This window comes from Centroberyx gerrardi, chromosome 9 (genome assembly GCF_048128805.1).
Source record: "Centroberyx gerrardi isolate f3 chromosome 9, fCenGer3.hap1.cur.20231027, whole genome shotgun sequence".
In the NCBI taxonomy this organism is placed as follows: domain Eukaryota; kingdom Metazoa; phylum Chordata; class Actinopteri; order Beryciformes; family Berycidae; genus Centroberyx; species Centroberyx gerrardi.
Genome location: NC_136005.1, coordinates 14907960 through 14931655, shown reverse-complemented (window position 1 = coordinate 14931655; position 23696 = coordinate 14907960). Strand labels below are relative to the sequence as shown.

General features: G+C 42.7%; 3 protein-coding genes across 7 annotated transcripts in view; all 3 read right to left on the bottom strand.

Moving 5' to 3' along the window:
• Nucleotides 1-188: 188 nt before the first annotated feature.
• On the bottom strand, nucleotides 189-6292 carry serbp1a (SERPINE1 mRNA binding protein 1a). Of its 2 annotated transcripts, none has more exons than XM_071895775.2 (9): nucleotides 5937-6292; nucleotides 4104-4305; nucleotides 3857-3997; nucleotides 3643-3714; nucleotides 3299-3373; nucleotides 2854-3025; nucleotides 2385-2432; nucleotides 2027-2242; nucleotides 189-1564 (listed from the first exon to the last, which is right to left on the bottom strand). In XM_071895775.2, exons 1-9 carry the CDS (start codon nucleotides 6190-6192, stop codon nucleotides 1505-1507), a joined length of 1242 nt encoding a protein of 413 aa, XP_071751876.1. In that variant the 5' UTR covers nucleotides 6193-6292; the 3' UTR covers nucleotides 189-1504. The 2 variants fall into 2 exon arrangements, with proteins under 2 accessions (XP_071751876.1, XP_071751877.1); XM_071895776.2 differs by having other exon boundaries at nucleotides 3643-3711.
• A 3290-nt stretch (nucleotides 6293-9582) lies between these two features.
• hsd17b7 (hydroxysteroid (17-beta) dehydrogenase 7) lies at nucleotides 9583-14512 on the bottom strand. Its single transcript, XM_071895777.2, has 9 exons — nucleotides 14411-14512; nucleotides 13738-13941; nucleotides 12618-12710; nucleotides 12349-12463; nucleotides 11247-11441; nucleotides 10987-11100; nucleotides 10429-10485; nucleotides 10243-10341; nucleotides 9583-10011 (listed from the first exon to the last, which is right to left on the bottom strand). Exons 1-9 carry the CDS (start codon nucleotides 14443-14445, stop codon nucleotides 9895-9897), a joined length of 1029 nt encoding a protein of 342 aa, XP_071751878.1. The 5' UTR covers nucleotides 14446-14512; the 3' UTR covers nucleotides 9583-9894.
• Nucleotides 14513-14798: 286 nt separating this feature from the next.
• Nucleotides 14799-23696, bottom strand: part of ddr2a (discoidin domain receptor tyrosine kinase 2a) — a 30903-nt gene continuing 22005 nt past the window's right edge. Inside the window, exons 5-17 of one of the 4 annotated variants that reach the window (XM_078285531.1) lie at nucleotides 22981-23128; nucleotides 22401-22503; nucleotides 21502-21685; nucleotides 21093-21333; nucleotides 20637-20702; nucleotides 20360-20496; nucleotides 20036-20249; nucleotides 19683-19915; nucleotides 19316-19443; nucleotides 18250-18447; nucleotides 17897-18131; nucleotides 17153-17302; nucleotides 14799-17064 (exon numbers count right to left, since the gene is read on the bottom strand). In XM_078285531.1, the coding sequence (XP_078141657.1) occupies nucleotides 16933-17064; nucleotides 17153-17302; nucleotides 17897-18131; nucleotides 18250-18447; nucleotides 19316-19443; nucleotides 19683-19915; nucleotides 20036-20249; nucleotides 20360-20496; nucleotides 20637-20702; nucleotides 21093-21333; nucleotides 21502-21685; nucleotides 22401-22503; nucleotides 22981-23128 (2169 nt within the window). In that variant the 3' untranslated portion in view covers nucleotides 14799-16932. Of the gene's footprint in view, nucleotides 17065-17152; nucleotides 17303-17896; nucleotides 18132-18249; nucleotides 18448-19315; nucleotides 19444-19682; nucleotides 20250-20359; nucleotides 20497-20636; nucleotides 20703-21092; nucleotides 21334-21501; nucleotides 21686-22400; nucleotides 22504-22980; nucleotides 23129-23696 lie in introns of all 4 variants that reach the window. The other 3 variants (XM_078285533.1, XM_078285532.1, XM_078285530.1) reach the window with 3 other exon arrangements.

The window sequence follows — 23696 nt, the reverse complement described above, 5'->3', positions numbered from 1 at the left end:
TTCTTCCTCTAACATCCAAAGATTTCTATATACACCCAAAATAGCAAAAAAGATAGTGACACCAGATCTGGTGAATGGGCAAATGTAGGTAGCAGCCTAACCAAACTATATTATATACCTGTACATTTTGGTGAATACATTTTTGCTTGTGTGCGGGCAGAATATAATAAAGCGACAATGCAAAAAACTTAATCGACCATCTTTATTTACCGACAGAGGTCTCTAATAGCAGGGCTAGAATTCACACATTTGTAGAGCACTTAGTTGTTCCAAACGATGAACAACTGTATTTCTTTCAGAGTGATTATGCAGAGGTGCCACTGTGGAAGCTAAAGAGCAAGTCAACAGTGGGAAAAATGATCAGCACAGAACAGACTGCAGAAACAAACTGAAGCTGGGCTGAGTTTACATCTGTCTCAGGATGCTGGAGTGGAGTGTGTAAACAGTAGTCTGAGAAGGTCTGAGGGATTCCAGAGGACTACAGCCGCATCTCAATTATGTTAAGACACCTCCTCTCCATGTCTCGTCTTCAATTAAAATAAACAGTAAGGCATTGTTTAACTGGCTAGTGATCGGAGCAGATGGAATGGGCAAGAGGAAGAGACATTAGACAATGAATAGCACCCCAAATACAAGTAGGCCTAAATTAGAACACAAGGAGAAACTTTCACCTGTAACGTAATCCACTTGACGAATGTCACAGGATCCATGTGAAATTAGGAAAGTAATCACCTTGTGTTCCTACCAATTACCTAATGTTCCTCCTTCAGAACATTTCAATACAAAAGACCCTTAATACGGATTAGGTGCCATTTAATCGATGCGTTCGGATGTAGGTGCCATCACTCGATGGTATGTCCTATCTGCACCATCTGAAATAGCCTCCCAAAGAGATTTCTTATGAAAATAGTTAAGATTTACAGGCCTAAGATCATAGAAGAATAGACCCTCCTTTATAAAATATAAAATAATACCCCAGTTCTAAAGAAAAGTTCCTTAAATCTCAATGAGTGAAGCAGTAACTTGATCAGAAATACCCGGTGTGGTAGAGCTTAGGTTGGAGCCCCGCAGTGCCTGTTTTGAAGCAGTCAAGCAAGCAATGGGACACCCCAAGCTAAAGGATACTCTTCTTATACTTATATTTGGAAATGCATATTTTCAAGCAGCAATTACAAAAATTTATCCATGGACAATGCATAACCTCTGAAAAAAATACTGTATGAAAACATCCCTGCTACTTTGTTTCTAAGTACAAAACCTCTACCAATAAGTTGCTCCAGAGTAGCAAGAAGTCCGTTTCTTTTTTGTTTTTTTTGTTAATTTCTGTTTTTTTTCTGTCTTCTTTTTTTTTTTTAATGGGTAAAATTCAGTCCTCAAGTTGAGTGCCATAGGTAATGACAGTCTTCTCCATCAATTCGCTTTGCTGAAGGATCCAGGAACATGCAAGCCTCGTAGTGGAGGTGCTTAGGGGGCTCCTGTGGGCCTGAGGGACAGCAGCCGGGGCTTAAGCCAGGGCTGGGAAGGCCTCGGGGTCGTCCACGTTGGGCACAGACACACCACTCGGCTGGGAGGGAGAGTGAACATGAAGTAGGGGTTAGAAAACCTGACCATTAAGAGATGCGTCATGGCAACACAAAGGAACAAAGAAAAAGAAAGTTCGGGAAAAAACTAAACGCAAACTTTATGTACAGAGGACCCAAGAGTTTATATCATTAACACTCATATAAACAGGCAAGTTGACCAATAACTTGTTCCAATTTAGGGCAATGGTATATGGAGTTAAAGTAAAGTGAGGCAAAAGCTTGCTTGTTTTCCCAATGCAGAAACTTAAGTGCTAATAACATGGTATGTTGTTTGTATTCTCATCTTTATTTATTTTTACCATTTCTTGTCAGTCTCTGTGAAGCACTTTGTAACTGCGTGTCTAAAAAAGTGCTATATAAATAAAGATTTACTTACTATGACACAATTCACCATAAGTGGTAAAGCTAGTGACAGTGCTGCAAGACTAGATGTCGTTAGTTACCTTGTCAGTCCTTCCTCCACGGGGCGGCCTGGGAGCGGCTCCCTCACGAGGCTCACGAGGCTCGCGGCCCTCACGGCCCTCGCCCCGACCGCGGCCCCCCCTGCCGCCACGGGGTCCCCCGCGGCCACGGCCTGGACGGCCCAGGTCTCCGAAGTTGATCTCCAGCTGGGACGTAATGTCATTGGCTGGCTTCCGGAAGTGGTGTTCATCCTCTGGCTGAATTGGGAAAATTGGAAAAAAGGCCACATTTATTATCTTTTCCTTAGCCATACAGGTAAAAAAAACAAAGCTTTGGACTGTGCTACTTCATATACATGCATGTCATTTACTGTATGTGCAACAAGGGTAAAGAATATACCTTGGAGGGCTCTTCACCCTCAGTCTCAATCAGAGCAGCTTTCTTCTCCTGTGTTGGAAAGAGGAACAACAAGACGACAGAAACATTACATATTTGTGCCAACACCAAAAGTTGCTGTTGGCAAGTTTTAAAGACACTACAATTCAGTTAAAAAAAAAAAAAAAAAAAAAAAAAAAAAAAACATAACACACCCTATCAATCCCTCCATTTCCTGCTTCCCACAGTACATCCATCTATAGCTCCGCCCTCCAACCATACTGACACCAAACTAACCATGGAATTGCAGTGTGTTTCACAGGAAATTGATACACCCCTTTTTAAGAGCTTGGCTGAAACGCAAAGCCTTGCAAAATTATTGAAAAAAATATAACTCTGGAGTGGTGGGACTTTCCGTGATACTGAATCTTTATACAAACACATATCTGTCCACCAAAATATGCATAAAGATAGAACCAGGTTGTTGACTCACATCCTCCGTCTTGGACTTGTGCAGCACATATCCCTTGTTCCAATCAGCTCCCTCATTGGCCTTGCGGATGTTGAATTCCACCTTGGCGCGCTCCTTGTCCTGCATGGCCTTCCATTCATCCAGAGTCATCTCCTTGGGGCCTTCTTCCTTCACTTCCTCTACCTCGTTTTCCCTGCAACACACACAAAATGTTAGTAGTGTCCTATAAACTAAACATCATTGTCCCTGGATTCCATTAGGCCTCATTTTTACAATCAGGCCAGATTGTGTTGCATTTAAATATAGCTCAGAAGGCCTAAGCAATTATTCACCAACAATATATATATAATATATTTCAGGTTACGACTTACCAAGTTAGGTATCTTTTATCAAGTTATAGCAAACCAAAATCTCTTGAGATTTACTCTCATCATACAAAACAAAACAAAAAAAGAAAATAACTTACTTGTTCTCAGAGTCAGCAGGTGGATGCTCCTCTCCCTCAGGGTTCTCCTCAGTGACGTTTGATTGGTCAAGCTCGCTATGAAGAGAAAATGACAATTAAAGCCACATGTTAATATTCCCCATTCGCTAAGCCGATCCTGACCTATGCATCCCTTAATGAAACCCCAGTCCTATGGGAAATTGTGTAAAATTCTATGAGTGTTCTCTCAAAAACAATATTTGATCATGGTAAAAAACCTTATCACTGAGCAAATGTCTTAGAAATATTTTCAGGTCTCAGGTAGCTCCCCGCCCCCCATCATGCAAGGTTCCCATTGTGCTGCATATCGGCCTATAAGCACTTACGTCAGTTCATCCTTGACGGTGCCCCAGTTGTGAGATCCACTTCCACCACGCTTCTCCTCACCCTTCAGGCTGCTGAAACAACATTTGCTTTAGCCAGGAGCTTGGTACGAGAACTGCATGCATGCATACATACAAAGATACTTTATAGGTTTGCTGTAAATTATGGATTTGCTAAATAAACAGTCACACGAAAAGACGACAGAAAAGTACTTACGATCGGTCACTGCCACTGTGTCTATCAAATTCACGTTTTCCTCGGGAATCGAAACCATCACTGCGACCCATGCCGCGGCCTCTGCCTCCACGGCCTCCCCGGGCACCGCCGCGCCCCCTCATTGGTCTATCACCAACAGGCCTATGGAGACGGACAGAACTTAGTCAAATCGCCCTCAAGATATAATAAAGATAGATTCAATGTCATTGGTCAATTAAAATGTCTACTGATCTGTAGTTGAACTCACTTCTCCACTGAGAATTCTCCTCCCTCGGTCTTCTCACCGGCTTCACCGGCAGGCCTCTCGAAACGACGAGGGGGCCGCCTGTCCACGGGCCGCCTGTCTGTGGGGGGGCGCCCCTCTCCCTGGCCGCCCTGGCCGCTCTGGCCGCCCTGGGGCCTGGAGCCTTCGCCCTCCGGCCTCCGACCCATTCTCCTCATACCGGCACCTGGGAGAGACCATAAGAGGAGGATTAGAGGAACAATAGAATCAATAGATCAGGACCCCCTGCTGAGACCCAGACAAGAGAAAGACGGTCACATGATTATTCTGTTTAAATGGAGCGTTCAACTGATTCCAATTAAAAAAGAAATTCATTCTGCCATTAAGAATTGAATAAAAAAAATACTTAAGGCAGCTGGTACGACATCCTGCAATTTTCTTCTGCTTGAAAATTAATCTGACGATTACGATGAAGAAATTGTGTTTTAAAGAGCTTGAAAATTGAAGTGCATCGACTTTCCACAAATGTCATGTATTTAAGATTACCAAGTGTGAACTCCAGTGGTGGGTCATGTGCCACGCAGGGCCGAGAGTACGCAGGTTGATTTCACCGATTAGTTCATCCTCCATGATCATCAGTGAAATCACCCGGTATAGTTTTTGGTTGGAGTGAAAACCTGCATGCTCTCGGCCTTCCGTGGCACATGGTTGCCCACCACTGGTCAAGTCTGACACGTCCCGCCCACTGCCCCAATCACCGGCTACCAAAATAGACACCCTCCCCTACACTACAGCAGCTGGGTGCACGACAGTGGGTGCACCTGTCTCATCTTCTCTCAAGCAACCAGATATGAGTTCACTTAACCGACTGACATGCTGATAATTGCCAACTAACTTCCCATTACTAGGTATCTCATCTCAAGGTCATTTCCTGACACTGGATGCTTCAATTTTGTGTTTAGTAAACTCACGTTGACAACATAGAGATGTAAAGAGACTTTGGGCTATGTTTACAGGCTAAGCATGGTGAACCAAATAACTATTGAGACTTGCTCAATAATTTACATAAATCAAATCTAGTTAAACATAATCTGATATTTAAAAGAAATCCTGTCAGGCAGGTTGACAGCGTACAAAGAGCGTGCATTGTGCGCCAGTGGGAAGTGGCAGTTTTGAGGCTGCCCCACACTGCAGCCACGAGGTTTATCACGATGAGAACAGCAGCGCTCGCAATGTCTGATACCAATTGACAAATCCACCAGAAAATGGGCGATGATGTTCGCTGAAGTTACGTTTATTCACGTGGTGTCAAGTTATTAATCTTAATTTTGTGACTTCAATTTAGGGATCACGTTGTTTTCAAGCGTCAAATCTCATCTAACCAGTCCAAGATTATAATTACACAATAGTTGGGTTTTTAGTCAAAGGTAGCCACTTGCATTGAGCGAATTATTTACAGCCAACATCGTGACCTTTTCGGCTACCACGACTTGACAGCATTAACTGGCTGAAGAAATGGTTAGCTAACATTAGGTAGCCAGGCTTTCGGGTTCTGCCTGTTTAACAGGGCCGAGGGAGACAGGCCAAAACAAGTTGGCCTGCGAGGTGTTTATCACGGCGTGCACTGTACAGTTCTAGCCCCACACCTACTGTTGTAATGCACGTTTGGAAAAAACGCCATTGTTCCAACAACTGACAGCCCGAACAGACGCACAAAAGGCATCGCGTGGACCTCATGTCATGGGGGCTTATGAACCGTTGCTAGCTAGTAAGCAAGACACTTAGCCTGCTAGCTTACAATATCCTAGCTGCAGTTACACCAGTGATAATGACATAAAACGAACGAATATATTTTACCATCTTTCTTGAGGGGGACAGGTGCCTGGATCTCCTCCTTCTTATCAGCAAGGGGGTTCTTTCTGTCTTTCTGGGACTCCTTTTTCTGTTGCTTAGCAGCCTGGGCTGCAGTCTTGGCGGCACCAGGAACAGGAGCCTCCTTCTTCTTTATCTCCGCCTGCTTCAACAGCTCAAACGGATCCGACTCATCGTCAAATAACTGGTCGAACCGATTGGTTATGGCACAGCCAAAACCTTCTTGCATTTGTCCGGGCATGATGGCGCCCCTTCAGCAGGATTTTCCTCCGATTCTACGAGGCTTGGTGCGAACACTTCGCTAGATGAAGCCACAAGATGGCTGGGAAAAGGACCTTCTTCTCTTCCGGCGCGATAGACATCCGGGACCTCGGAGTTGGCGCGGGGTGGGGCGTGTAGTTCTTTGATAATGAAAAGCAATAGGCTTGGCGAGGGGACAGACCGCTGAAAAACTACACCTCCCATAATTCAGTGTTGACAGTATTGTGAGCCTCTGTGGTTGGGGCAGCGTGAGTGCCCATACATATTTCTCTGCTCTGTTTTGTCTTGCAGTTTGACTCAAAGTTCCCCAGAAAACCAGTTCACACCTTCAAATCTTTGTGCAGAAAAATGTAATGGTTGAAAGAGGACACAACTGCTTTGTCAGCTGTATTTTATACTTGCATCATACCTTTGTAAACCTCGGAAGGGCGACAGGTGTGTAAGTCAGTAGAGCTGTTATAGGTGTAGTCCATTGAATTTGGAAGACAAAGGGTTACGAAAGGTCACCAAAAAGCAACAGATGGTACAAGCTGACACAAACTGAGCATTGACATTATAGTGAAATCTTAAATGTCATAATTACTGGAATATGATCTATGTTCAGTACAAAGCCGGGCAAATAATATCGACACTGACCGACATCAGATTGCCATGTCAGCCAAAAGCAGCCTAGACGGCTCAGACAGAGGAACAAACCCCAAGCTCGAGTTTCTCATTGATCATTGATGATATTTTGGGAGTTCTGGGTGCTGGTGTTCACATATCAGCTTATAAGGAAACTCGAACCCTACCAGCTGATGGGCTTGTTAGGGAACATTGCTGGAGCAGCAATGGACAGCAGGATGCCTGGCCTGACATTAAGGGATCGGGTTTGGTCTCTGTGTTTCAGGGGGACAAATGCACACCGGCCAACCTGGATACTTGCATGGCACAGCTAACTCACCGCCAAGGTTGTCATGCCTTCATGCCTGTTAGCATTACAAAGTTATTAATTCTAACTATTTACAGTCTGTCAGTGGAGATGACCAAATATGCGAAGGTCAGCATGGTTAACATCATGACAGGCTAAAAAAAAGTTCACTTTTGGTTTTCCCACGTTCTAAAAATACATGCTTTGAAAGGGTATTTATGAGTCTGTACCCCCATTAGTACTGGTTACATCCTGTTATGCAAAGTTGCAATTTCCTAATTGCATTCAGTTTAATATGATGATCTGGTTCTCTAAATTACAAAAATGTCTGTTTGCTGTTATTTCTTGAAATCAAATGACCTATAAATTTTTGAGAGAATTGATGTCAAATTTGATAAAATAGTAACTGAATGTTGTGAATTCACCACACACACACACACACACACATACACACACACACACACACACACACACACACACACACACACACACACACACACACACACACACACACACACCTACACTTGCTGGAAAAGTTAAAGGGGAGTGTTTTCCAAGGTCTGTCAAAGAATGTCACAGCCAAGAATCAACAGTCAGTTTTTAAGTCCACAATGTTTCAGCCAGGTATAACTGCCATGGCTCAACACTTAAGAAAAAAAAAACTTTGGGGCAATTTGGCAATTTCCTTTGGGGCATTGAAACCCACAGTGCCAAACAGATGGTCTTTCACTTTTCTTGAATACATTCTTGCAGAAACGCTACATTTCATATAGACCATAGGCTATCACAGAACTCCAAACTAAATCATGAGACTCCATACATATTGAAGATCATCTGCAAATTTTTAATATGAAATGTCACCGTTGTTGGCCATTCATCCTGGGAAGTATGCTAATAAGCTGACAATGTTTCTTAGTAAATTTTATTATGCTGAGTTTAGTGCTTGGTAAGATGTTCTTTTAGACAAACTTGTGATTATAAGGCCTGAAGCTGATAACTAGCACACATATGTACATATAGGCCTATATGAAATATAATAAAAGATTGATTGATTTCACATAACTGCACTATGAGTTACAGTGCATTGGTGGTGGGGTGGGGTGGGGTAGTCCTGCAGGGTTGAGACCCATGGGCCCCAGGGAGTCATCCTCCGGCCCTGGGTCACACAGGCTAAACATTATGGTGAATGGCAGTATAGGTTATTGTATGAAAATGAGAAAGACCACAGAAATAGAATGGTTCATAAAATCTTTATTGCTTCTGTTTCTGTGATAAAGACCAAGGCCTCCGTGGCCGCACTTTCATCAGTGTTGGGCAGGCTCCTTAATCAAAAAAGTAATCCATTACAAATTACTTACTTACTTATGTCATTACTTTACTAGCCTATTACTCCCAGGGAGCGGGAGTAAGTGGGAATATTTCCATCCAGAGAAAGTAACATTTTCTGCCATTTCTCACCCAGGCTTGCAGTGTCAGAGGACATGTGACCAAATCTACTCATGGGGATAGATGGGGATCATCATGGTTTTTGGATAATTCAACTTTAATTTGATATTTAGAGAGGGATGATAACAACAGTAACGACCTACTTTTTGATTGGTAACATATCACTGAAATTGGAATAATAATTCGTTACACTGCTCGTTACTGGGAAAATTACATTACTGTTACGCATTACTGAGCAACACATCACCACCCAACATTGCTTATAATATTGCTCTACCACAGTCCCGCCGCAGACGGGACAGAGCCATCACAGCGCACTGACAGGACCAGTCCCTCCTCAACACCTCAGTTTACAGCTGAGTGAAGAAACACACTTTGGAAAAAATCAACCGAAATATTATAAGCGCGCATCCAGGATGACATCTCCGGTCACCAAAGCGATGATAGAAGCCTACGCGCTCATGGTTATGGTCATGGGCACGTTTTTCATCTATTTCTGCGGCATGGTCTGGGCTTTCTGCAACCCGAAACTGAGCGGAGCCGAGGAGGAACCTGCGGCCGAGGAAGAGGCAGCGGCACCCGGGGACAGCTGCTGGGTCTGCGCCCCAAAACATCCACAGAGTTGCCGCTGTGCAGGTGCGCATCCACCGGCACCGCAACACACCGGAGACTGGCTCACTCAGACCACTTACATCAACTTTTTGGGGGATACTGACAGTCTGCTGTCGGATTACACTGGATTCTGCTGTGAGGATCATGGAACCGTAAACAACAAGAGTGGGAGTAGTTCCTTATGGATTGAATAGGCTGTTGGCTCACCTATCGACACTGTTTGGTTGTTTTTAAGACAGCGAGGTGTTTATTCCACAGCTCGATTTGTCTCCCTAAATAATTCATGCTGTACTGAGTCTGTGAAAGTGAGTGTAAAGAAGAAGTATTGATGAAGTGAAGGAAACGACGGAAGAATAATAGGCAGTGCTCAGTTTTATTTGAAAGGTTTTGTTCTTTCTCCTGAACCATCACAGCGTGCATGATGCATCAGGGGTTCACCTGCCTAACTGACATTATTTTATGCCCAGATACAGACAATACAGATGAAACAGCAAACCAAACATAAATAGCTTATAGAGTCATTGCAACATTTCATCACACCATATGACCTGGTGTTCCTCCAAGCTGTAAATTCAGGCTTACATGTTGCAGGTACTATGTATCTATGACAGCAAATGTGTAGGCTGCACCTGTATGGTCTGTGAAGCAGGAATAAAACACTCAAAGTACCCTAGATGTGAGTAATAGGCCTACGCATCATGAGGCACTGCATGGCTACTGTGAAGACGCTGGGATACTCTTTTGTTTTTCCTTCAGTTTCTTCCTTACTTTATCTTCCACCTGCAGCAATTTCTCGTACAAGGCCTCTGACATGTCCTCATCAACATCCATCTGTAAATGGGACAGAAAGTTGAGATATTACAGAAAAAAACAACATCGGCGCATGAGCGATAGTTGATATCTGACACCGATTTGACACAGATAGGAGCAAAAGCGATACCTGCCAGAAGAGATAATGGCACAATATTTCAGAATTTTGTCAAAACAGTTTAAACTTAAAATATAGAGGAGATACTGTTGATTGGTATCAGTCAGTCATGCTTTTTCCTCACCACACTGTACCTTACGTGACTGTGTGTAGTTGTGGCCCAGCCCGGACGTTAAGCTGTGGTATTTGGCTTGAGGGTCCAGTGACTCTGGCTTTTGCTTAAACAGCCAGAACTACAAGGGAGGAGAGCATTCATGAATGACTCTGCACTGAGTTGTGTATGAGAAGTTGAAATGTGCTTTGGGAGCATTTTTACCTACCAGGGCCTCAGCTCCATTGTAAGGTGTCAGGGTGAACGTGTTGGTGAACACTCTGATCTGTGATTATGAAGGAAAGATGTGTTCAGATGCAACCAAATAATTTAAACTTTTTATAATTCTTACACCCAACACAGCATGCATAGTTTCCGGTCACAAATAAAATGAACCCATAAAACAGATATATATCAATATTAGGGCTGCATGATATTGACAAATAATCATATTGCGATTATTTTGCTGAATATTGGATTTGCAATATATAGAATACAGTATACAGACAATTTTTTCAATATTTTACATTTTTCAGCAAACAAGAAACATGTTTAATAAAAAAAAAACTGAGACGTTGCTTAATATTTGTTGTGGTTGAATACAATTGAAGTTTTTTTTATAATGTGCAATCTAATTTATATACCATATTTAGGAGTCTATTTTGAGCACCCACCACTCTCCAAATAATTGCAGCCTCTTGCAATTTAGAAATTTAAGTAGTTTTTGATTTTTTTTTTCCAATAAATTGCGCAGCCCTAATCAATATATTGTGTGAGATGGACTCACAAGCCAGAAGACAGGCAGGAGCACAGTCCAGAGGAAGGCTGGGAAGGAGGGCAGGATGCCGTAGGTCAGGTTGGTCATCACAAAACCTGGACAGATCACCGATGAGTACAAACCCTAGAAAGCACAGTCAGAGCATAAAGACCATAGGATCACGGTCAGCAACATATTATGAGGTTAAAAAAATCTATTCAACTTGCAGGAGTGTGTTGGATTATGTGTTAGATTAACCTCAGCAGCGAGGTGTGTATGTAGGAGCCGACCTGTTTGTTGAAGTGTGTGTTGAGCGCCAGGCTGAGCAGGTCGGAGGCGTATTTAGAGGAGCTGTAGGGCTGGGTGCCTTTCTGGTGCTGCATGTCTTCAAGGTTAAAAGCTGAGCGGTGAGCATTACTGGAGGAGGTCCAGATCACCTGGGAGGGCCGGCCCGCCTGGCACAGGACCGGCTCCAGCTCCCTGACCTGAACCAGGACAACACAGGGAGACACAGGGAGACGCAGGGAAACACAGGGAGACACAGGGAGACACAGGGAGACAGAGGGAGACAAACAGGAGACACAGGGAGACACAGGGAAACAGGGAGACGCAGGGAAACACAGGGAGACACAGTGAAACAGCCTCAGAATTAGTACTGGTAACGATGCTACACTTTCCATGGATCCAAAAGCATGCATAAATACCACATAATTTCTCTCAGACTCCATAAACTAAGTAACAAAGTTATATCCTAGCAAGACATTCTTGATTGGGGTGTTTTGGTCTGATAAACACCCTTTAATTGGTCTTACAAAAATATTATGGGTGGGAATTTTCCTCCAACCCTCTAAATGTGTGTGTAGGATAGTGGAATTGCAGTAAAAGTGTTTTTCCTCCCTAATATTTTTCTAAACTAAAGAGTTGGAGTTAAGAGTCTATGGATGCCAATTTATTCCTGCTCAACCTCTTCCACTAAATGGTGTGAATACAGATGGATTAGTGATTCCGGCAAGTCTAAACAGGAACTCTGCGCAGGTTTCTGTGTGGTGAAGCCTTAAAACAAGTCAGCATAGTCAGGATTCATCTGCAAACACCCGAAGTAAGCAGAATACTAGATGGGAATCTAAAGTAAGCTGTCAGCAGTGACCTTAAGGCTGGGAGAGGACAGTGTGCAGTCATAGAAATCAGGTGTTAATTTTTAATGAGCATTGTTGCTAAGTGACGGGCGGATCCAGTATCCCCTACATTTCTTCAAGGGTGAACAGCCAGCAGAAATAACTTTCCCTGAAGAAGTCTGTTGAGAACATTATTTTCTACTGCATTCTACATGTATGTGGACATCATACCAGATGACAGAGAGATACTTCAGCACCCAAAGTATCAGTGACTCACTAGTAGGAAGTGACCGAAGAGGTTGGTGGCGAATACTTCCTGCATTCCATCAGCGGTGACGGCGTCCCTCTGCGTCAGGATCCCCTCCCCAGTGGCAAACATGGTGACGACTTTGCTGCGGTACAGACATTACAGAGATGTGAACTCTACAAAGGCAGCATGGAAAATAGATGGTTGACATAAACAATGTTAGAATGGATGGATATACTGTATATCACCCGTTACAGTACTAAAAATAAAATGTAAAAAATCTAAAATCAGCACTGTACCTGGAGAAGAGGCCTTTGAAAAAGGCTTTCACATCAAACTGGGGGTTTGGCATGATGCCTGCATTGAGGTAGAGGTAGTCCAGTCGGTTATACCTGTAGGAGACATGACAACCACATCTGGAGATACTTTCACTTTCTATGCTCCAGGCCTCATTTCAGTGCTGCTGCAATAAATCTAGCTGTAAATGCAGCACATAAAGTTCTCTGCTAATCACTTGTTTGAAGCCTTGAATGGTAAACTAAACAATGGAAACGCTGAAATACAAATTTGCCAACAACCTGCCACACCAGTTTTGGTTGCAGTCTCTTGCACCATCAACCGAGGGGAGTGTCTGGGTCTCCCACCGGGCCTGATAACATTCTAAAGGAAACCCTGCTATGCACACCAGGATTGGGGCCATTCATTAATTGAATTGAGAATGCATTGTATTCAATTCCTGGAGTTGGAATTGGAATTGGAATGTCACCCAGCTCTAAGGAAACAGAACTGGAATTGAATTGGAATGACAGCAAACAGAATTGAATTCCATTCAATTCTATGAAATTCCACTTCTAAGAGAGTTTGTCTTGACTTGCTAAACATTATAAATAAAACATTATGAGTCAAATAAAAGACAGTTAAACAAATCAAATACATTCAATCTTAATGTATGTATTACGATTATACAGTATGTTCTGCATCAAATACCACCTGAAAGGTCCCTTTAACATTGTATGATATTCAGTATTGACAATATACTGTACAATACTACGTGTAATCTCCACAGATAGTGGTAAGAAAAACCAAAAAAACATGTAATTTCACAGAATTTAACTGAATTAAATTCAACTTCAAATTCCAATTCAATTCCAGTTCTGTTTCCTGTAGGTTTTTTCAAATTCCAATTCCAATTCCTCAGTTGGAATTGATGAGTTCATTCATGAATTATCCCCAACCCTGATGCACATTAAAGCACCGGTATCTGGCAACGCAACTTGACTCTTTGTGATTATGGAAGTCTTGCCTACTCAGCCATCAGCGGGACATGAAAGTGTTCTGTGTTAATGATGACTTGGGTATTTGAATGTGTGTATTTACTTCCACTGTGACTTTCTACAGCAGCTGTGCATGTCCTCCCACCTGAGTTTGACCTCATGTGCAGCAGTGAGGACTGAGGTGATGCTGCTGGTGTCCAGCTGCAGCAAGGCCACCTGGGCAGTGGGGTGAGAGGTCAGGAGGGCGGAGCGAGCGGCCTGAGCCCGGCGCAGGTTCCTGCAGGCCAGACAGAGCTGGAGACCCGAGTCTTCTGTGAGGAGACGCTCACAAAGAGCCAGGCCAATGCCACTGTAGGGACAGACACTCAATCCTGTATTACTGGCCACTGGCTACATTTAAACATGTATTCCCTAACCCTAGCTACTTAAGGCCTAAATGTTGGTCCTTTTCAACACACACACACACACACACACACACACACACACACACACATACAGACACACACAGAAGGCTTTTGGACCAAAGACATGGCAATGCTGCCTTCTATTGGTATCAGTGATGGCACTAATTTAAGATAACACTATGTCCATTGACTGCAAAATTGACCAAAACATTCTTGTGCTTAGGCAACTCCACACATCATATGAAAAATAGAGCATCCATGTCTGAATTTATTCACCAACACAGTTTGTACAGTATGAACTGTCTGTTGCTTTCATCAAAGGTGTTGGAGAAAGTATTTTCTGTCATGAATCTCTACAGACTCAAAGAAGGCGGACTTCAAGTTTCTAACGAGAACAAAAAATACAGCAATTACCTATTTGCTCCCGTCACCAAAACCACCTTATTCATCTTCAATGGTCCAAACTGTCATGAAACCGTATATAGAATCTACTAAATTTACAGCAACAAGTTCTTTCAAAACCGTTTTCTCTGTCCTATCGATAATGTGCCGTCTTCTTCCCTGAGCTCATATTCTTGGCCCCGCCTCCATGTTCTGATTGGATGCTGCAGCAGCTCTTAACCAATAATATTACGACTACAGTCAGCTCAGCTCCAAGGACAACCCACACAGTATAAAAAATTAAAAAGTGACTACAAATAAGGCAAGAGTTGTCATGGAAATAGTATTCCCCATTTTATTTAATTTTTATTTTGTCTATCACAATGTACAATTACCACAACTCAACTTTTGTTTACACTTATATAAAAACATTCTCATTAAAAAACAAACATTTGAGTACAAAGATCTAATAAAACTAAACAAATCATGAATTTGTAAGGGTGCAATAACATTTTTACAACTATACATCTGCCACCAATTCATTTATAACTAATTATAAAGCAGTCATACACTGAGAAGATCGTAAATGCCATAAAAAAGGTTTCTTTGACCGATCAAAATCATTGCATGCCTCATCTCTATTGACAGTTTAAAATACACAAATTTATTTCCAAACCAATTGTCATATTTAACTTATATGTACAGATATTTTGCATAGATCCCAAAGCAAAAGGAAGAAAGAAACAGAGAATTTAAAGTAGTAAAGCATTCCACAGATTGCAAGACAGAAATGGCACTGACTTCCACGTCACAAAAGTTGAAAATACAACGCATTATGGCTGCCAGCTATAAGAGACTTTCATGGACAAGGTAAGTGGGGCAAAGGCCACTGATAAGAACACAGCTGAACCTATGTGTAATGGTTGAACCAGTGATATTTAGTTTACGCAACAGAGATTTAAACAGCATGCACATTGTTAAGTCAGTTTGGGGGAAATGAATACAAAAGACCAAGAAAGAATCCAGCATACATTAATTCTAAAAGAAAGAGTAAATTGACTGTCAATAACTGGAACCCACAGGTGAGGCGGTGCTTGTGTTAGATCAATAGATGTCATCAACTAATTAAATCTGTAGCAGCCATAACTGGTATTCCAACTAAACACATGATTCAGGTTGCATATTCCCATTTCATCTACATTCCTGATTTCAAAGATCACTCATTTCTCTCTTTCAACTGAAACAAATTATAAGCAGTTCTGCATTAACTTGTTCTTCACCCACAACACACTCAGTAACATCTTTACACTGATACAGACAGTAAACACATACAGCTGATCCATCGTAGCACACATGGCTAAAAAAAACAGGCTGGATTCTTGGTAAACACCTTGCAACCTCTGATGAAGTATCATGCTGATTTTACCTTGTATTCAATGGTAGTTCAATGACAGTTTGCAGTGGAAAAAAGGCACTTCTGAAGCAGTTTGTTTGGTGTGTAAAGATCCAAAATGAATTGAAATAAGATACTCCAAATGCCTAAAGAAGCTCATCTTACAGAGCATATCAATGCACAAATATATCAACAAAACAGAACAAACAAATATGGACATATAAATATTAATACAAAATATTGATATTTGAGATTTAGAAATATCTATTGAAAATACACAGTCATATACACTGATGGTCAAATATCACTGTAAGGAAACTGCAGGGGAGATGACATAGAAATTTGTAACTCAGATTGCTTGGAGAATGTCTGAGAGGCTGAGATGAAAAACTTGTTTGAAATAAACGTAACAGTGATGGTTTGTTGCGCTCTTTTTTCCCTTCTACATTCAAGCAGTCTTCCAAAAGAAAACACAAGAAAGTTCTTCAATTCAAAAATATTGCATAACATTGCTATCAATACTTCAAACATTGTAACATGGGAAATTTAAACTCATTTAAAAAAAAATGAAATAAAAAGCACATTTTTAAAAAAGTGCCAAATGTTACTTGCTACATTTCATTTTGGCTTCTTCAACGTACAATACAACCAAGGGTCATATTATTGATCTTAAGTGTGTGTGTGTGTGTGTGTGTGTGTGTGTGTGTGTGTGTGTGTGTGTGTGTGTGTGCGCGTGTGTGTGTGTGTGTCTATACACAAGCACATGAGATAGAGTGCGTGTGTGCGTGTGTGTGTGTGTGTTTGGTTTGGTTGGTGTGCTCTATTTGCATAAGCAGAATAGAGTTTTGAGCAGGTGAATGTGTTTGTTAGAATATACCTGTATGTCTATAAAACATCTTAGCCAATGTGACTGTGCTAACCAAACTCAAATTGGCACACACACACCAATTGTCTCTGGTTGTCCATCTTTGTAGTGTGTAAGTCCATGAAACAGTGTTTCCCAAATCGTAGCTTGGAGCCCACAGGTGGGTCTCACCCTGTCTCTGCTGAACCAAGATAGCTTAAACCTGGATTGTACTTGAAACATGGTCTACTCTATGTCATGCACCATTTATTTTAGAGGTGAGAGGACTGGGAACACTGTGCTCAACGCTGCCTCGGCTTAAGGCTGACTGTCCAGGAGGGCTCGGTGTATTTCCTGGAAGGAAGGCCGCTCCTTTGTGTTCCTCCTCCAGCAGCTCAGCATGATCTTGTAGAGCGAGTCTGGACACAGCACAGGCTGAGGCAGGTAGATCTACACAACAGGGAGCGAGAAATGAGCCACGGGGGGTTTGGTGGTGTTGATATGTGCGAGCTGAATATGTGTGTATAACAACACTAACCTGTCTTTTCTGGTCCCTGAAGAACTCCCCTGTGTTCTCTATCACCTGCTCATCAGTGAGCTGAGAGTAGGGTTGCTCCTTGCAGAAGGTTAGTGTCTCCCACAGGGTGACCCCAAAGGCCCACACATCACTAGCTGTGGTGAACTTTCCCTGGAGAGAGAAAGATGGCGTAAATACACACAGAAAAATAAAAATGCGTATTGCAACCGAAAATGGTTCTTCGGAGTTATGCCATAGAAGAACCATTTTGGTTCCACAAAGACCCTTTCAAGAACCTTTTAATATCTTTGGGATTTTAAAAGGTTGTTAATTATTAGTTATTGGATGGAAGGTGATGGCATAAATGTGGAAAATAACCAAACACCTCCATATATATTGTGCAATTGCAAATGAGGCTATACAAGGGCAGATAAACAAAAACACAATGAAGGTGTCTAAGCAAAGGAGTGCAGAAATGGTTCTTTAAAGAACTGAAAGGTTCTTTGTGGAACCAGAAATGGTTCTTCTATGGCATCACTCCTTATTTTTCCGTGTGTAGTGACGTACATCATTTGAGCCTATAAATACTTTTATTAGATCCACGGCAATACAAACACTGGGGCCTCAATAAATATTACAGGGATAGAGACTATCAACATCACAACAAGAAAACAACAAAATGGGAGGATTTGGTATTTTAGGGGATGGGCTCCTAATCATAATACAAGACAAATGATTCCATATCTGTCCAGTAGGGGTCCTCACCAGCAGGATGCTCTCCCAGGACATCCAGCGTATAGGCAGGACCGCTCTGCCCTGGATGCGGTAGTAGTCACCGCTGTACAGGTTCCTGCTCATGCCAAAGTCAGCTATCTTTATAGTGTAGTTCTTGCCCACCAGGCAGTTCCGCGTGGCCAAGTCTCGATGGACGAAGTTTAGGGAGGAGAGGTACTTCATCCCCGATGCTATCTGAATGGCCATGTAGCACAGATTACTGTAGCTGCAGAGGAGAGAGGAGAGAGAGCGCAATGTGTTGGGGAAAAGAAAGAAATAGGTAAATAGCATACACACCCACTGACTCACTCATTCACTTTCTCCCTCATTCCTTCACCACTCACCTGACAGTAGGCGCATTGCTGAGCAGGGCAAGCTGTCCCTCGGGTTCGTGGCGGGACAGAAACTGGTTGAGGTCTCCATTCTCCATGTACTCTGTGATCATACAGAGAGGGTCGCTGTAGATGCACACAGCTAGCAGACGGATGATGTTGGGGTCCTTCAGACGAGACATGATCTTTATCTCTTTCAGGAAGTCGTTCCTACCGACACAAAAAGAAACGTGACTTACTGAAAAGAGGTCAGAATGATATGAACTCAACATTTACATTTCAAGATCAGGTACAGGCAGTGGTGGGTAGAGTATCGAAAATCTATACTCAAGTAAAAGTACAATTACTCCCATAAAAAATGACTCACGTAAAAGTGAAAATTACCATTTGAGAAACCTACTCAAGTAAAAGTAAAAAAGTACCTGGTTAATAAATTACTCAAAGTACAAGTTACTTTCCATTTGAATATTTTTTAGGGTGTGCGGGCCAGTGCAAAATAATGAAAAAACAGCACTTGTTGATAAAACTTTCTTAGCCCTTTATAAAACAGAATATAAGTCTGTTTAACTCTAGTATTTACAGACAGTATCAAAGTAACCAAACCTATTACAGCCCCAAAATGCAGTAGATACCGAATACAATACAATTAATTAAAACTCAGATTTTCTGTTCTGTAGTATTACTCCCTGTACCAAGACCGCAGTCAATCAACTAGAGAATGAAAACTTCTTTCCATTCACATTTTTCATTTGGGGATATCCATTTGTTGGAAGCTGCCTCTTGTTCTGGGTTTTGTTCCGTCATCATCGCATCGTGGTCAAAAGACTCAATCCCCGCATTTAGAGCAGACTAGTTGTAACAAAGGTATAAATGGAAAATGTAGGTAAGTAAAAAGTAGATTACTGGCTCAAAAATATACTCAAGTAAAGAGTAGAAGTACAGTTTAAAAAAAAGAACTAAAAGTACTCGTTCCTTAAAAAAAACTACTTTTTTACTCATGTGCGTTACTTGTAATGCGTTACTACCCACCCCTGGGTACAGGTTATAAGTACTGTATTTGGTGTGGATCAGTCGATACCTTGCATTCTTGTTGGCGTCTGAACGGAGCATCTTGACAGCCACTAGAACTGGCTGGTTCTCACTGACGTCAAACGAAAACTCTTCGTTCATGAACTCCTGCATTCCCTCTGCCTCACACAGGTGGACCTGAGAGAAGAGAAGAGAAGAGAAGAGAAGAGAAGAGAAGAGAAGAGAAGAGAAGAGAAGAGAAAAGAAGAGAAGAGAAGAGTTTAACAATTTTTACATCAATGCTAAACTCAAAAAACTAGTCTGTGATTAGTTTTTTTTTTACATCAGCTGCATCTTTTTCATACATGAAGACATGTTCTGTGTATGATTTGACAGAATATCCACTGCTGTAAGTAAAGCAGTTGCAGGACACACACCTCTCCAAACTGGCCCTCTCCCAGCTTCTCTTTGAAGGTGAGCAGTTTCCGTGGGAACTCCTCCACGGCAACATCCTTCCCTGACAACAGGTCCATAGTTAATGCAGGGATGGCGTATGTGTTGCTCCCCGTCACGCCCTGCAGGTTGACAATGTCCGCCTCTGCGTAGTGAGGGGCGCCATCTTGGATCACAGTAGCTGCGGTAGATTTGGAAGCAGCTGTGCTAGTAGAAGCTGGAAAACGATTATGGGAGGTCATAACCGGGAATATCGACAAGTGATAAGTGAGATGAAAGTGTGTTTGTGCCTGGTTGTGTTGATTTTGGTTGTGTTTGGGGTTTTTTGTCCACCCACCGGGCTCCTCGGAGTTCTGGGCAAACTCCGGCAGCTTGCATATGAGTCGCGAAGGCTCCTGGTAGTCCGAGCCGAGGGGGAAGATACGCTCGTAGGTGGAACTGGACTCCAGTTCGCTGGTGGCGGTCGACTGGTTGTTGTGGTTGTAGGCGAACGTCTCGCTCTGTATTGACAGACTAGCAGTTAGTTCATCATCCAGCATCCGGCGAGAGGCCTAGAATAAAGGAGTGGGGGTGAAGGAACACATCTGACCGCCTCCCAGAGGAAAAAACATCAGGAATCTCAATGGAAATTACGGTATTGTAAAATCACTGATAAGCTCACCTTCTCCAGCATCTTCTGCCACACCTGCCTCCACAAGATGATGACGATGATGGCCACGAGGATGAAGATGATGGCCACTAAACAACCAATCAGAATTCGGGTGTTGCTGTCATCTACTTTGTGGGTGGGGTCATCCCCTGGGGAGGGGATAGGGAGAGACACCTTTTGATTGGATGAAAAGTATATGATAGGAAGTTGGCTTTGAGACTGTACTCTGTGTGTGTGTGTGTGTGTGTGTGTGTGTGTGTGTGTGTGTGTGTGTGTAGGGGTCACTGACCTGGTTGTGTGCTAGTTGGTGGTCCAGTCTTGGGCGGAGCCAGTGTTGTATTGTACATGGCCGTATCTGAAATAGACACAGCGCTGATCAGGACTTGACAGTTAATTCTGAATTACAGAGCCATTAAATTGACTTTAATAGAGTTTTGTTATTATTTGGCAATATAATTTTTTAGGTATATTCACATGCATTCTTGAAGAGTTTGAGTAGTTGATAGAAAATAGGTTTGCAGAAATCCTCCAACTTTCATAACCCATCAAACTCAAAATAAAGGTCAGTTTTACTTCAGTGTTTACAAACACAATAAACATAAACAAACCTTTTAAGTCTCAAAATAAATATATAAATACGTAATAATGTAAAACTGTGAAAAAATGTTTCCACTGGGGCGACAGTGTTTCTACCAGGCGGTGCCATACAGCAGCTACAGATTGAACACACAGTTCCTCGGTCTACCTGACTGGAAGGTGATCTCGCTGAACATCATCCAGGCATCAGCGAAGTAGAACTGGCACTTGATGGCGCTGGCCATGTGATTGGCCAGGTTGACGGTGACGAATCGGGCGCTGGGGTTCTTCTCGTCCACCACAGGGGTGAAGGAGAGGGGCGTGGCCTCCCAGTCGGACTCGGAGCGGAAGTGACACACCACCTGGCGGAAGGCCTTGATGTGCCGCGAGAACATGTTGTTGCAATGGACCTGGAGACAGAAGAAGACACATGGAGAGTCTTAGAGTACCGCTGGGACCAGAGAGAGAGAGAGAGAGAGAGAGAGAGAGAGAGAGAGAGAGAGAGAGAGAGAGAGAGAGAGAGAGAGACTTGGAAATGGAAGAATGGGGGAATGCAATTTTATCATTATGACCCTCACCTTCATGGTGGTGAAGTTGCGCGTGCGGTCAAACTCAAACATGATTTCAACATATCCACTGGGGAAACTCTCATTGGTCCAACCCACATAGTCATATCCCGGCCACACATTGTAGACGTGACTGTGGGTAAAATCGTCCAGACCGCACACTCCATCCGTCAGCTGGCCCAGGCCCTCCGTCATACTGAGAAACAGAGAGGAAGAGCGACAGTGGAAGAAAGAGAAGAAGACAGATAGAGAAAGTAGAAGCACACAATTAGATTACAATTATGTTTATTTTGCATTGCCTTTTCACCAACATACTGTATTTTCAGAGTATCAGCATCTCAGACAAAAGGATTTTGTGGTACAACTATTCACCACTAGGTGGTAGCATTATGAAACCGATTCCTCCCTTTTGCTTTTGGCTTTGGTATCAGAACATGGGCCATTTTCTTTTTCTTCTGCACTGTTTCCTAGAGAGAGAGGGGGAGGGCTGTGTCATGGAGGACATTATTCACCCTGCTATGATTCAAACACTAACAAGGACAAAGGACTCCGATTGGTTCTCCCTAGTCTTGAAGCTTTGTTAGCATGGTTGACTCAGTCACTCCCATCCGTTGTTACTTAAGAGTCAACCACCATGACCCCCGCACACCGCCGTCTGTCTCCTGCTCTCACCATGGTGACCAGGCAACAACAGGGTCACTGCGGATCTCTGGCTCCAAGGTTTGGGTAAAAGTAAAAAGTACTGACGAAGGCAGAGAGGAATGATGCAGGAATATAGAGGTGGGTGAAAAAATAAAAAAAGAGGCCGGACATGAGGAAGAGTTATGATGGTGAAGAGGGAGTAAGGAAACGCACAAACACAGTGACCCCTACACACACACACACACACACACAGAGAGAGAGACACACACCTGTAGATGACAGCTCCATCGTAGACTGAGTCGTTGAGGTAAACAGGATAACTGGGCAAGTTCATCTGTTCCCCTGCTGGAGCGTTGTAGGACACTAGACCATCTGCAGGCAAAGAAAAGGAGAAATAAAAGTAAATAAAAGTTTTATCATCACCAACTATTTATGTAATCAATTAATCAACAATTATTTGTTTTACCACAATTAGTAGCCTACTGTTGGTCTTATCTGTTTTTATTGCTTGGATGTTTGTTTGTTTGTTTGTTTTTTACTATGCTGGCTTCATAATTGCCTCAAGAGTTTTTTTTTTAACTTAATTGAATTGAACTATTTTGCTGTATTGTGTTTTGATATGATCATTATGTACTTCCATGTATTAACCGTTTATTTTGTGACAGTGTTATGAAAAGCCTGACCCATGCCAGGTCACAGAGAACCAGAGCTGCTCCTCTCTATCTTTATGAGTTCAAAGGTAAGGTCTCTGCGTTTCAGCTGTAAAATCTTTGTCCAGCACTTCCTCGCTCATCCACTCTCAGTCCTTTACAGGCCTCCTTTCTCTCTGCAGTCTTTCCCCCCTCTCACCGAGCCATTCGCAGCCGTAGAGCTCCACTCTCATGCAGACGTTCATGGAGTGGTCGGTGACGGGCATGAAGCGGACGAAGCGAGCGATGATGGGCGGCTCCAGGTCCTTGAGGACGATGTCGTAGGCGTTCCTGTTCCCCTCGATCACCTGCACGCACAACAGATACACCTTGACCCTTGACCTCGAGAAGATCAGTGAACTAGATCATGTTTGAAATAACTACACGTCGTCATCACTAATTAACGATCACAAAATCATAACCTCCTCCTATCACTTATAGATAATGGAAATTAATGAATCAGTTCAATGTACCATCTCTTCTATCACCAAAACCATAATCGCACCAGGTAATATCAATGACCGGACAACAGTATGATAAGAGGAGAGACGGTGAGTTTGACTAGACAGAGCATCTTTATCAGCAGTCTGTTGTAAAGGTCAAAATAGATTATATAGTCATATCTGAGAAAGGAAAACTAGGACAGCACTCCAAATTGAAAGCAAATTGTCAATTTCAAATGAAATTGCCAATACACACGCTGAAGAAGGGCGTCTTGCCCGAAACGTCCATGTGGCAAATAAAAAACAAATTTGGAGTGCTGTCCTAGTTTTCCTTTCTCATTATCAACTACTTTTGAGTTGAGCGCGTTGTATCTTATTTTTTATTTTTTATAGTCATATCTGAGCCATTCAAGCTTGGGATACAGACCAGACA

What these genes read in the sequence shown, in the direction of transcription:
- serbp1a (XM_071895775.2), bottom strand. Translation starts at nt 6,192, where the DNA reads ATGCCCGGACAAATGCAAGAAGGTTTTGGCTGTGCCATAACCAATCGG. An exon ending in GGAGAATTCTCAGTGGAGAA is followed by an intron (nt 3,998 to 4,103) that starts GTGAGTTCAACT and finishes CCGTCTCCATAG; the next exon opens with GCCTGTTGGTGATAGACCAA. An exon ending in AGGGTGAAGAGCCCTCCAAG is followed by an intron (nt 2,243 to 2,384) that starts GTATATTCTTTA and finishes TTCCCAATTCAG; the next exon opens with CCAGAGGATGAACACCACTT.
- hsd17b7 (XM_071895777.2), bottom strand. Translation starts at nt 14,445, where the DNA reads ATGAATAAGGTGGTTTTGGTGACGGGAGCAAATAG. An exon ending in GCACATGAGGTCAAACTCAG is followed by an intron (nt 12,711 to 13,737) that starts GTGGGAGGACAT and finishes TGTCTCCTACAG; the next exon opens with GTATAACCGACTGGACTACC. An exon ending in TCTTCGGTCACTTCCTACTA is followed by an intron (nt 11,442 to 12,348) that starts GTGAGTCACTGA and finishes GTCCTGGTTCAG; the next exon opens with GTCAGGGAGCTGGAGCCGGT.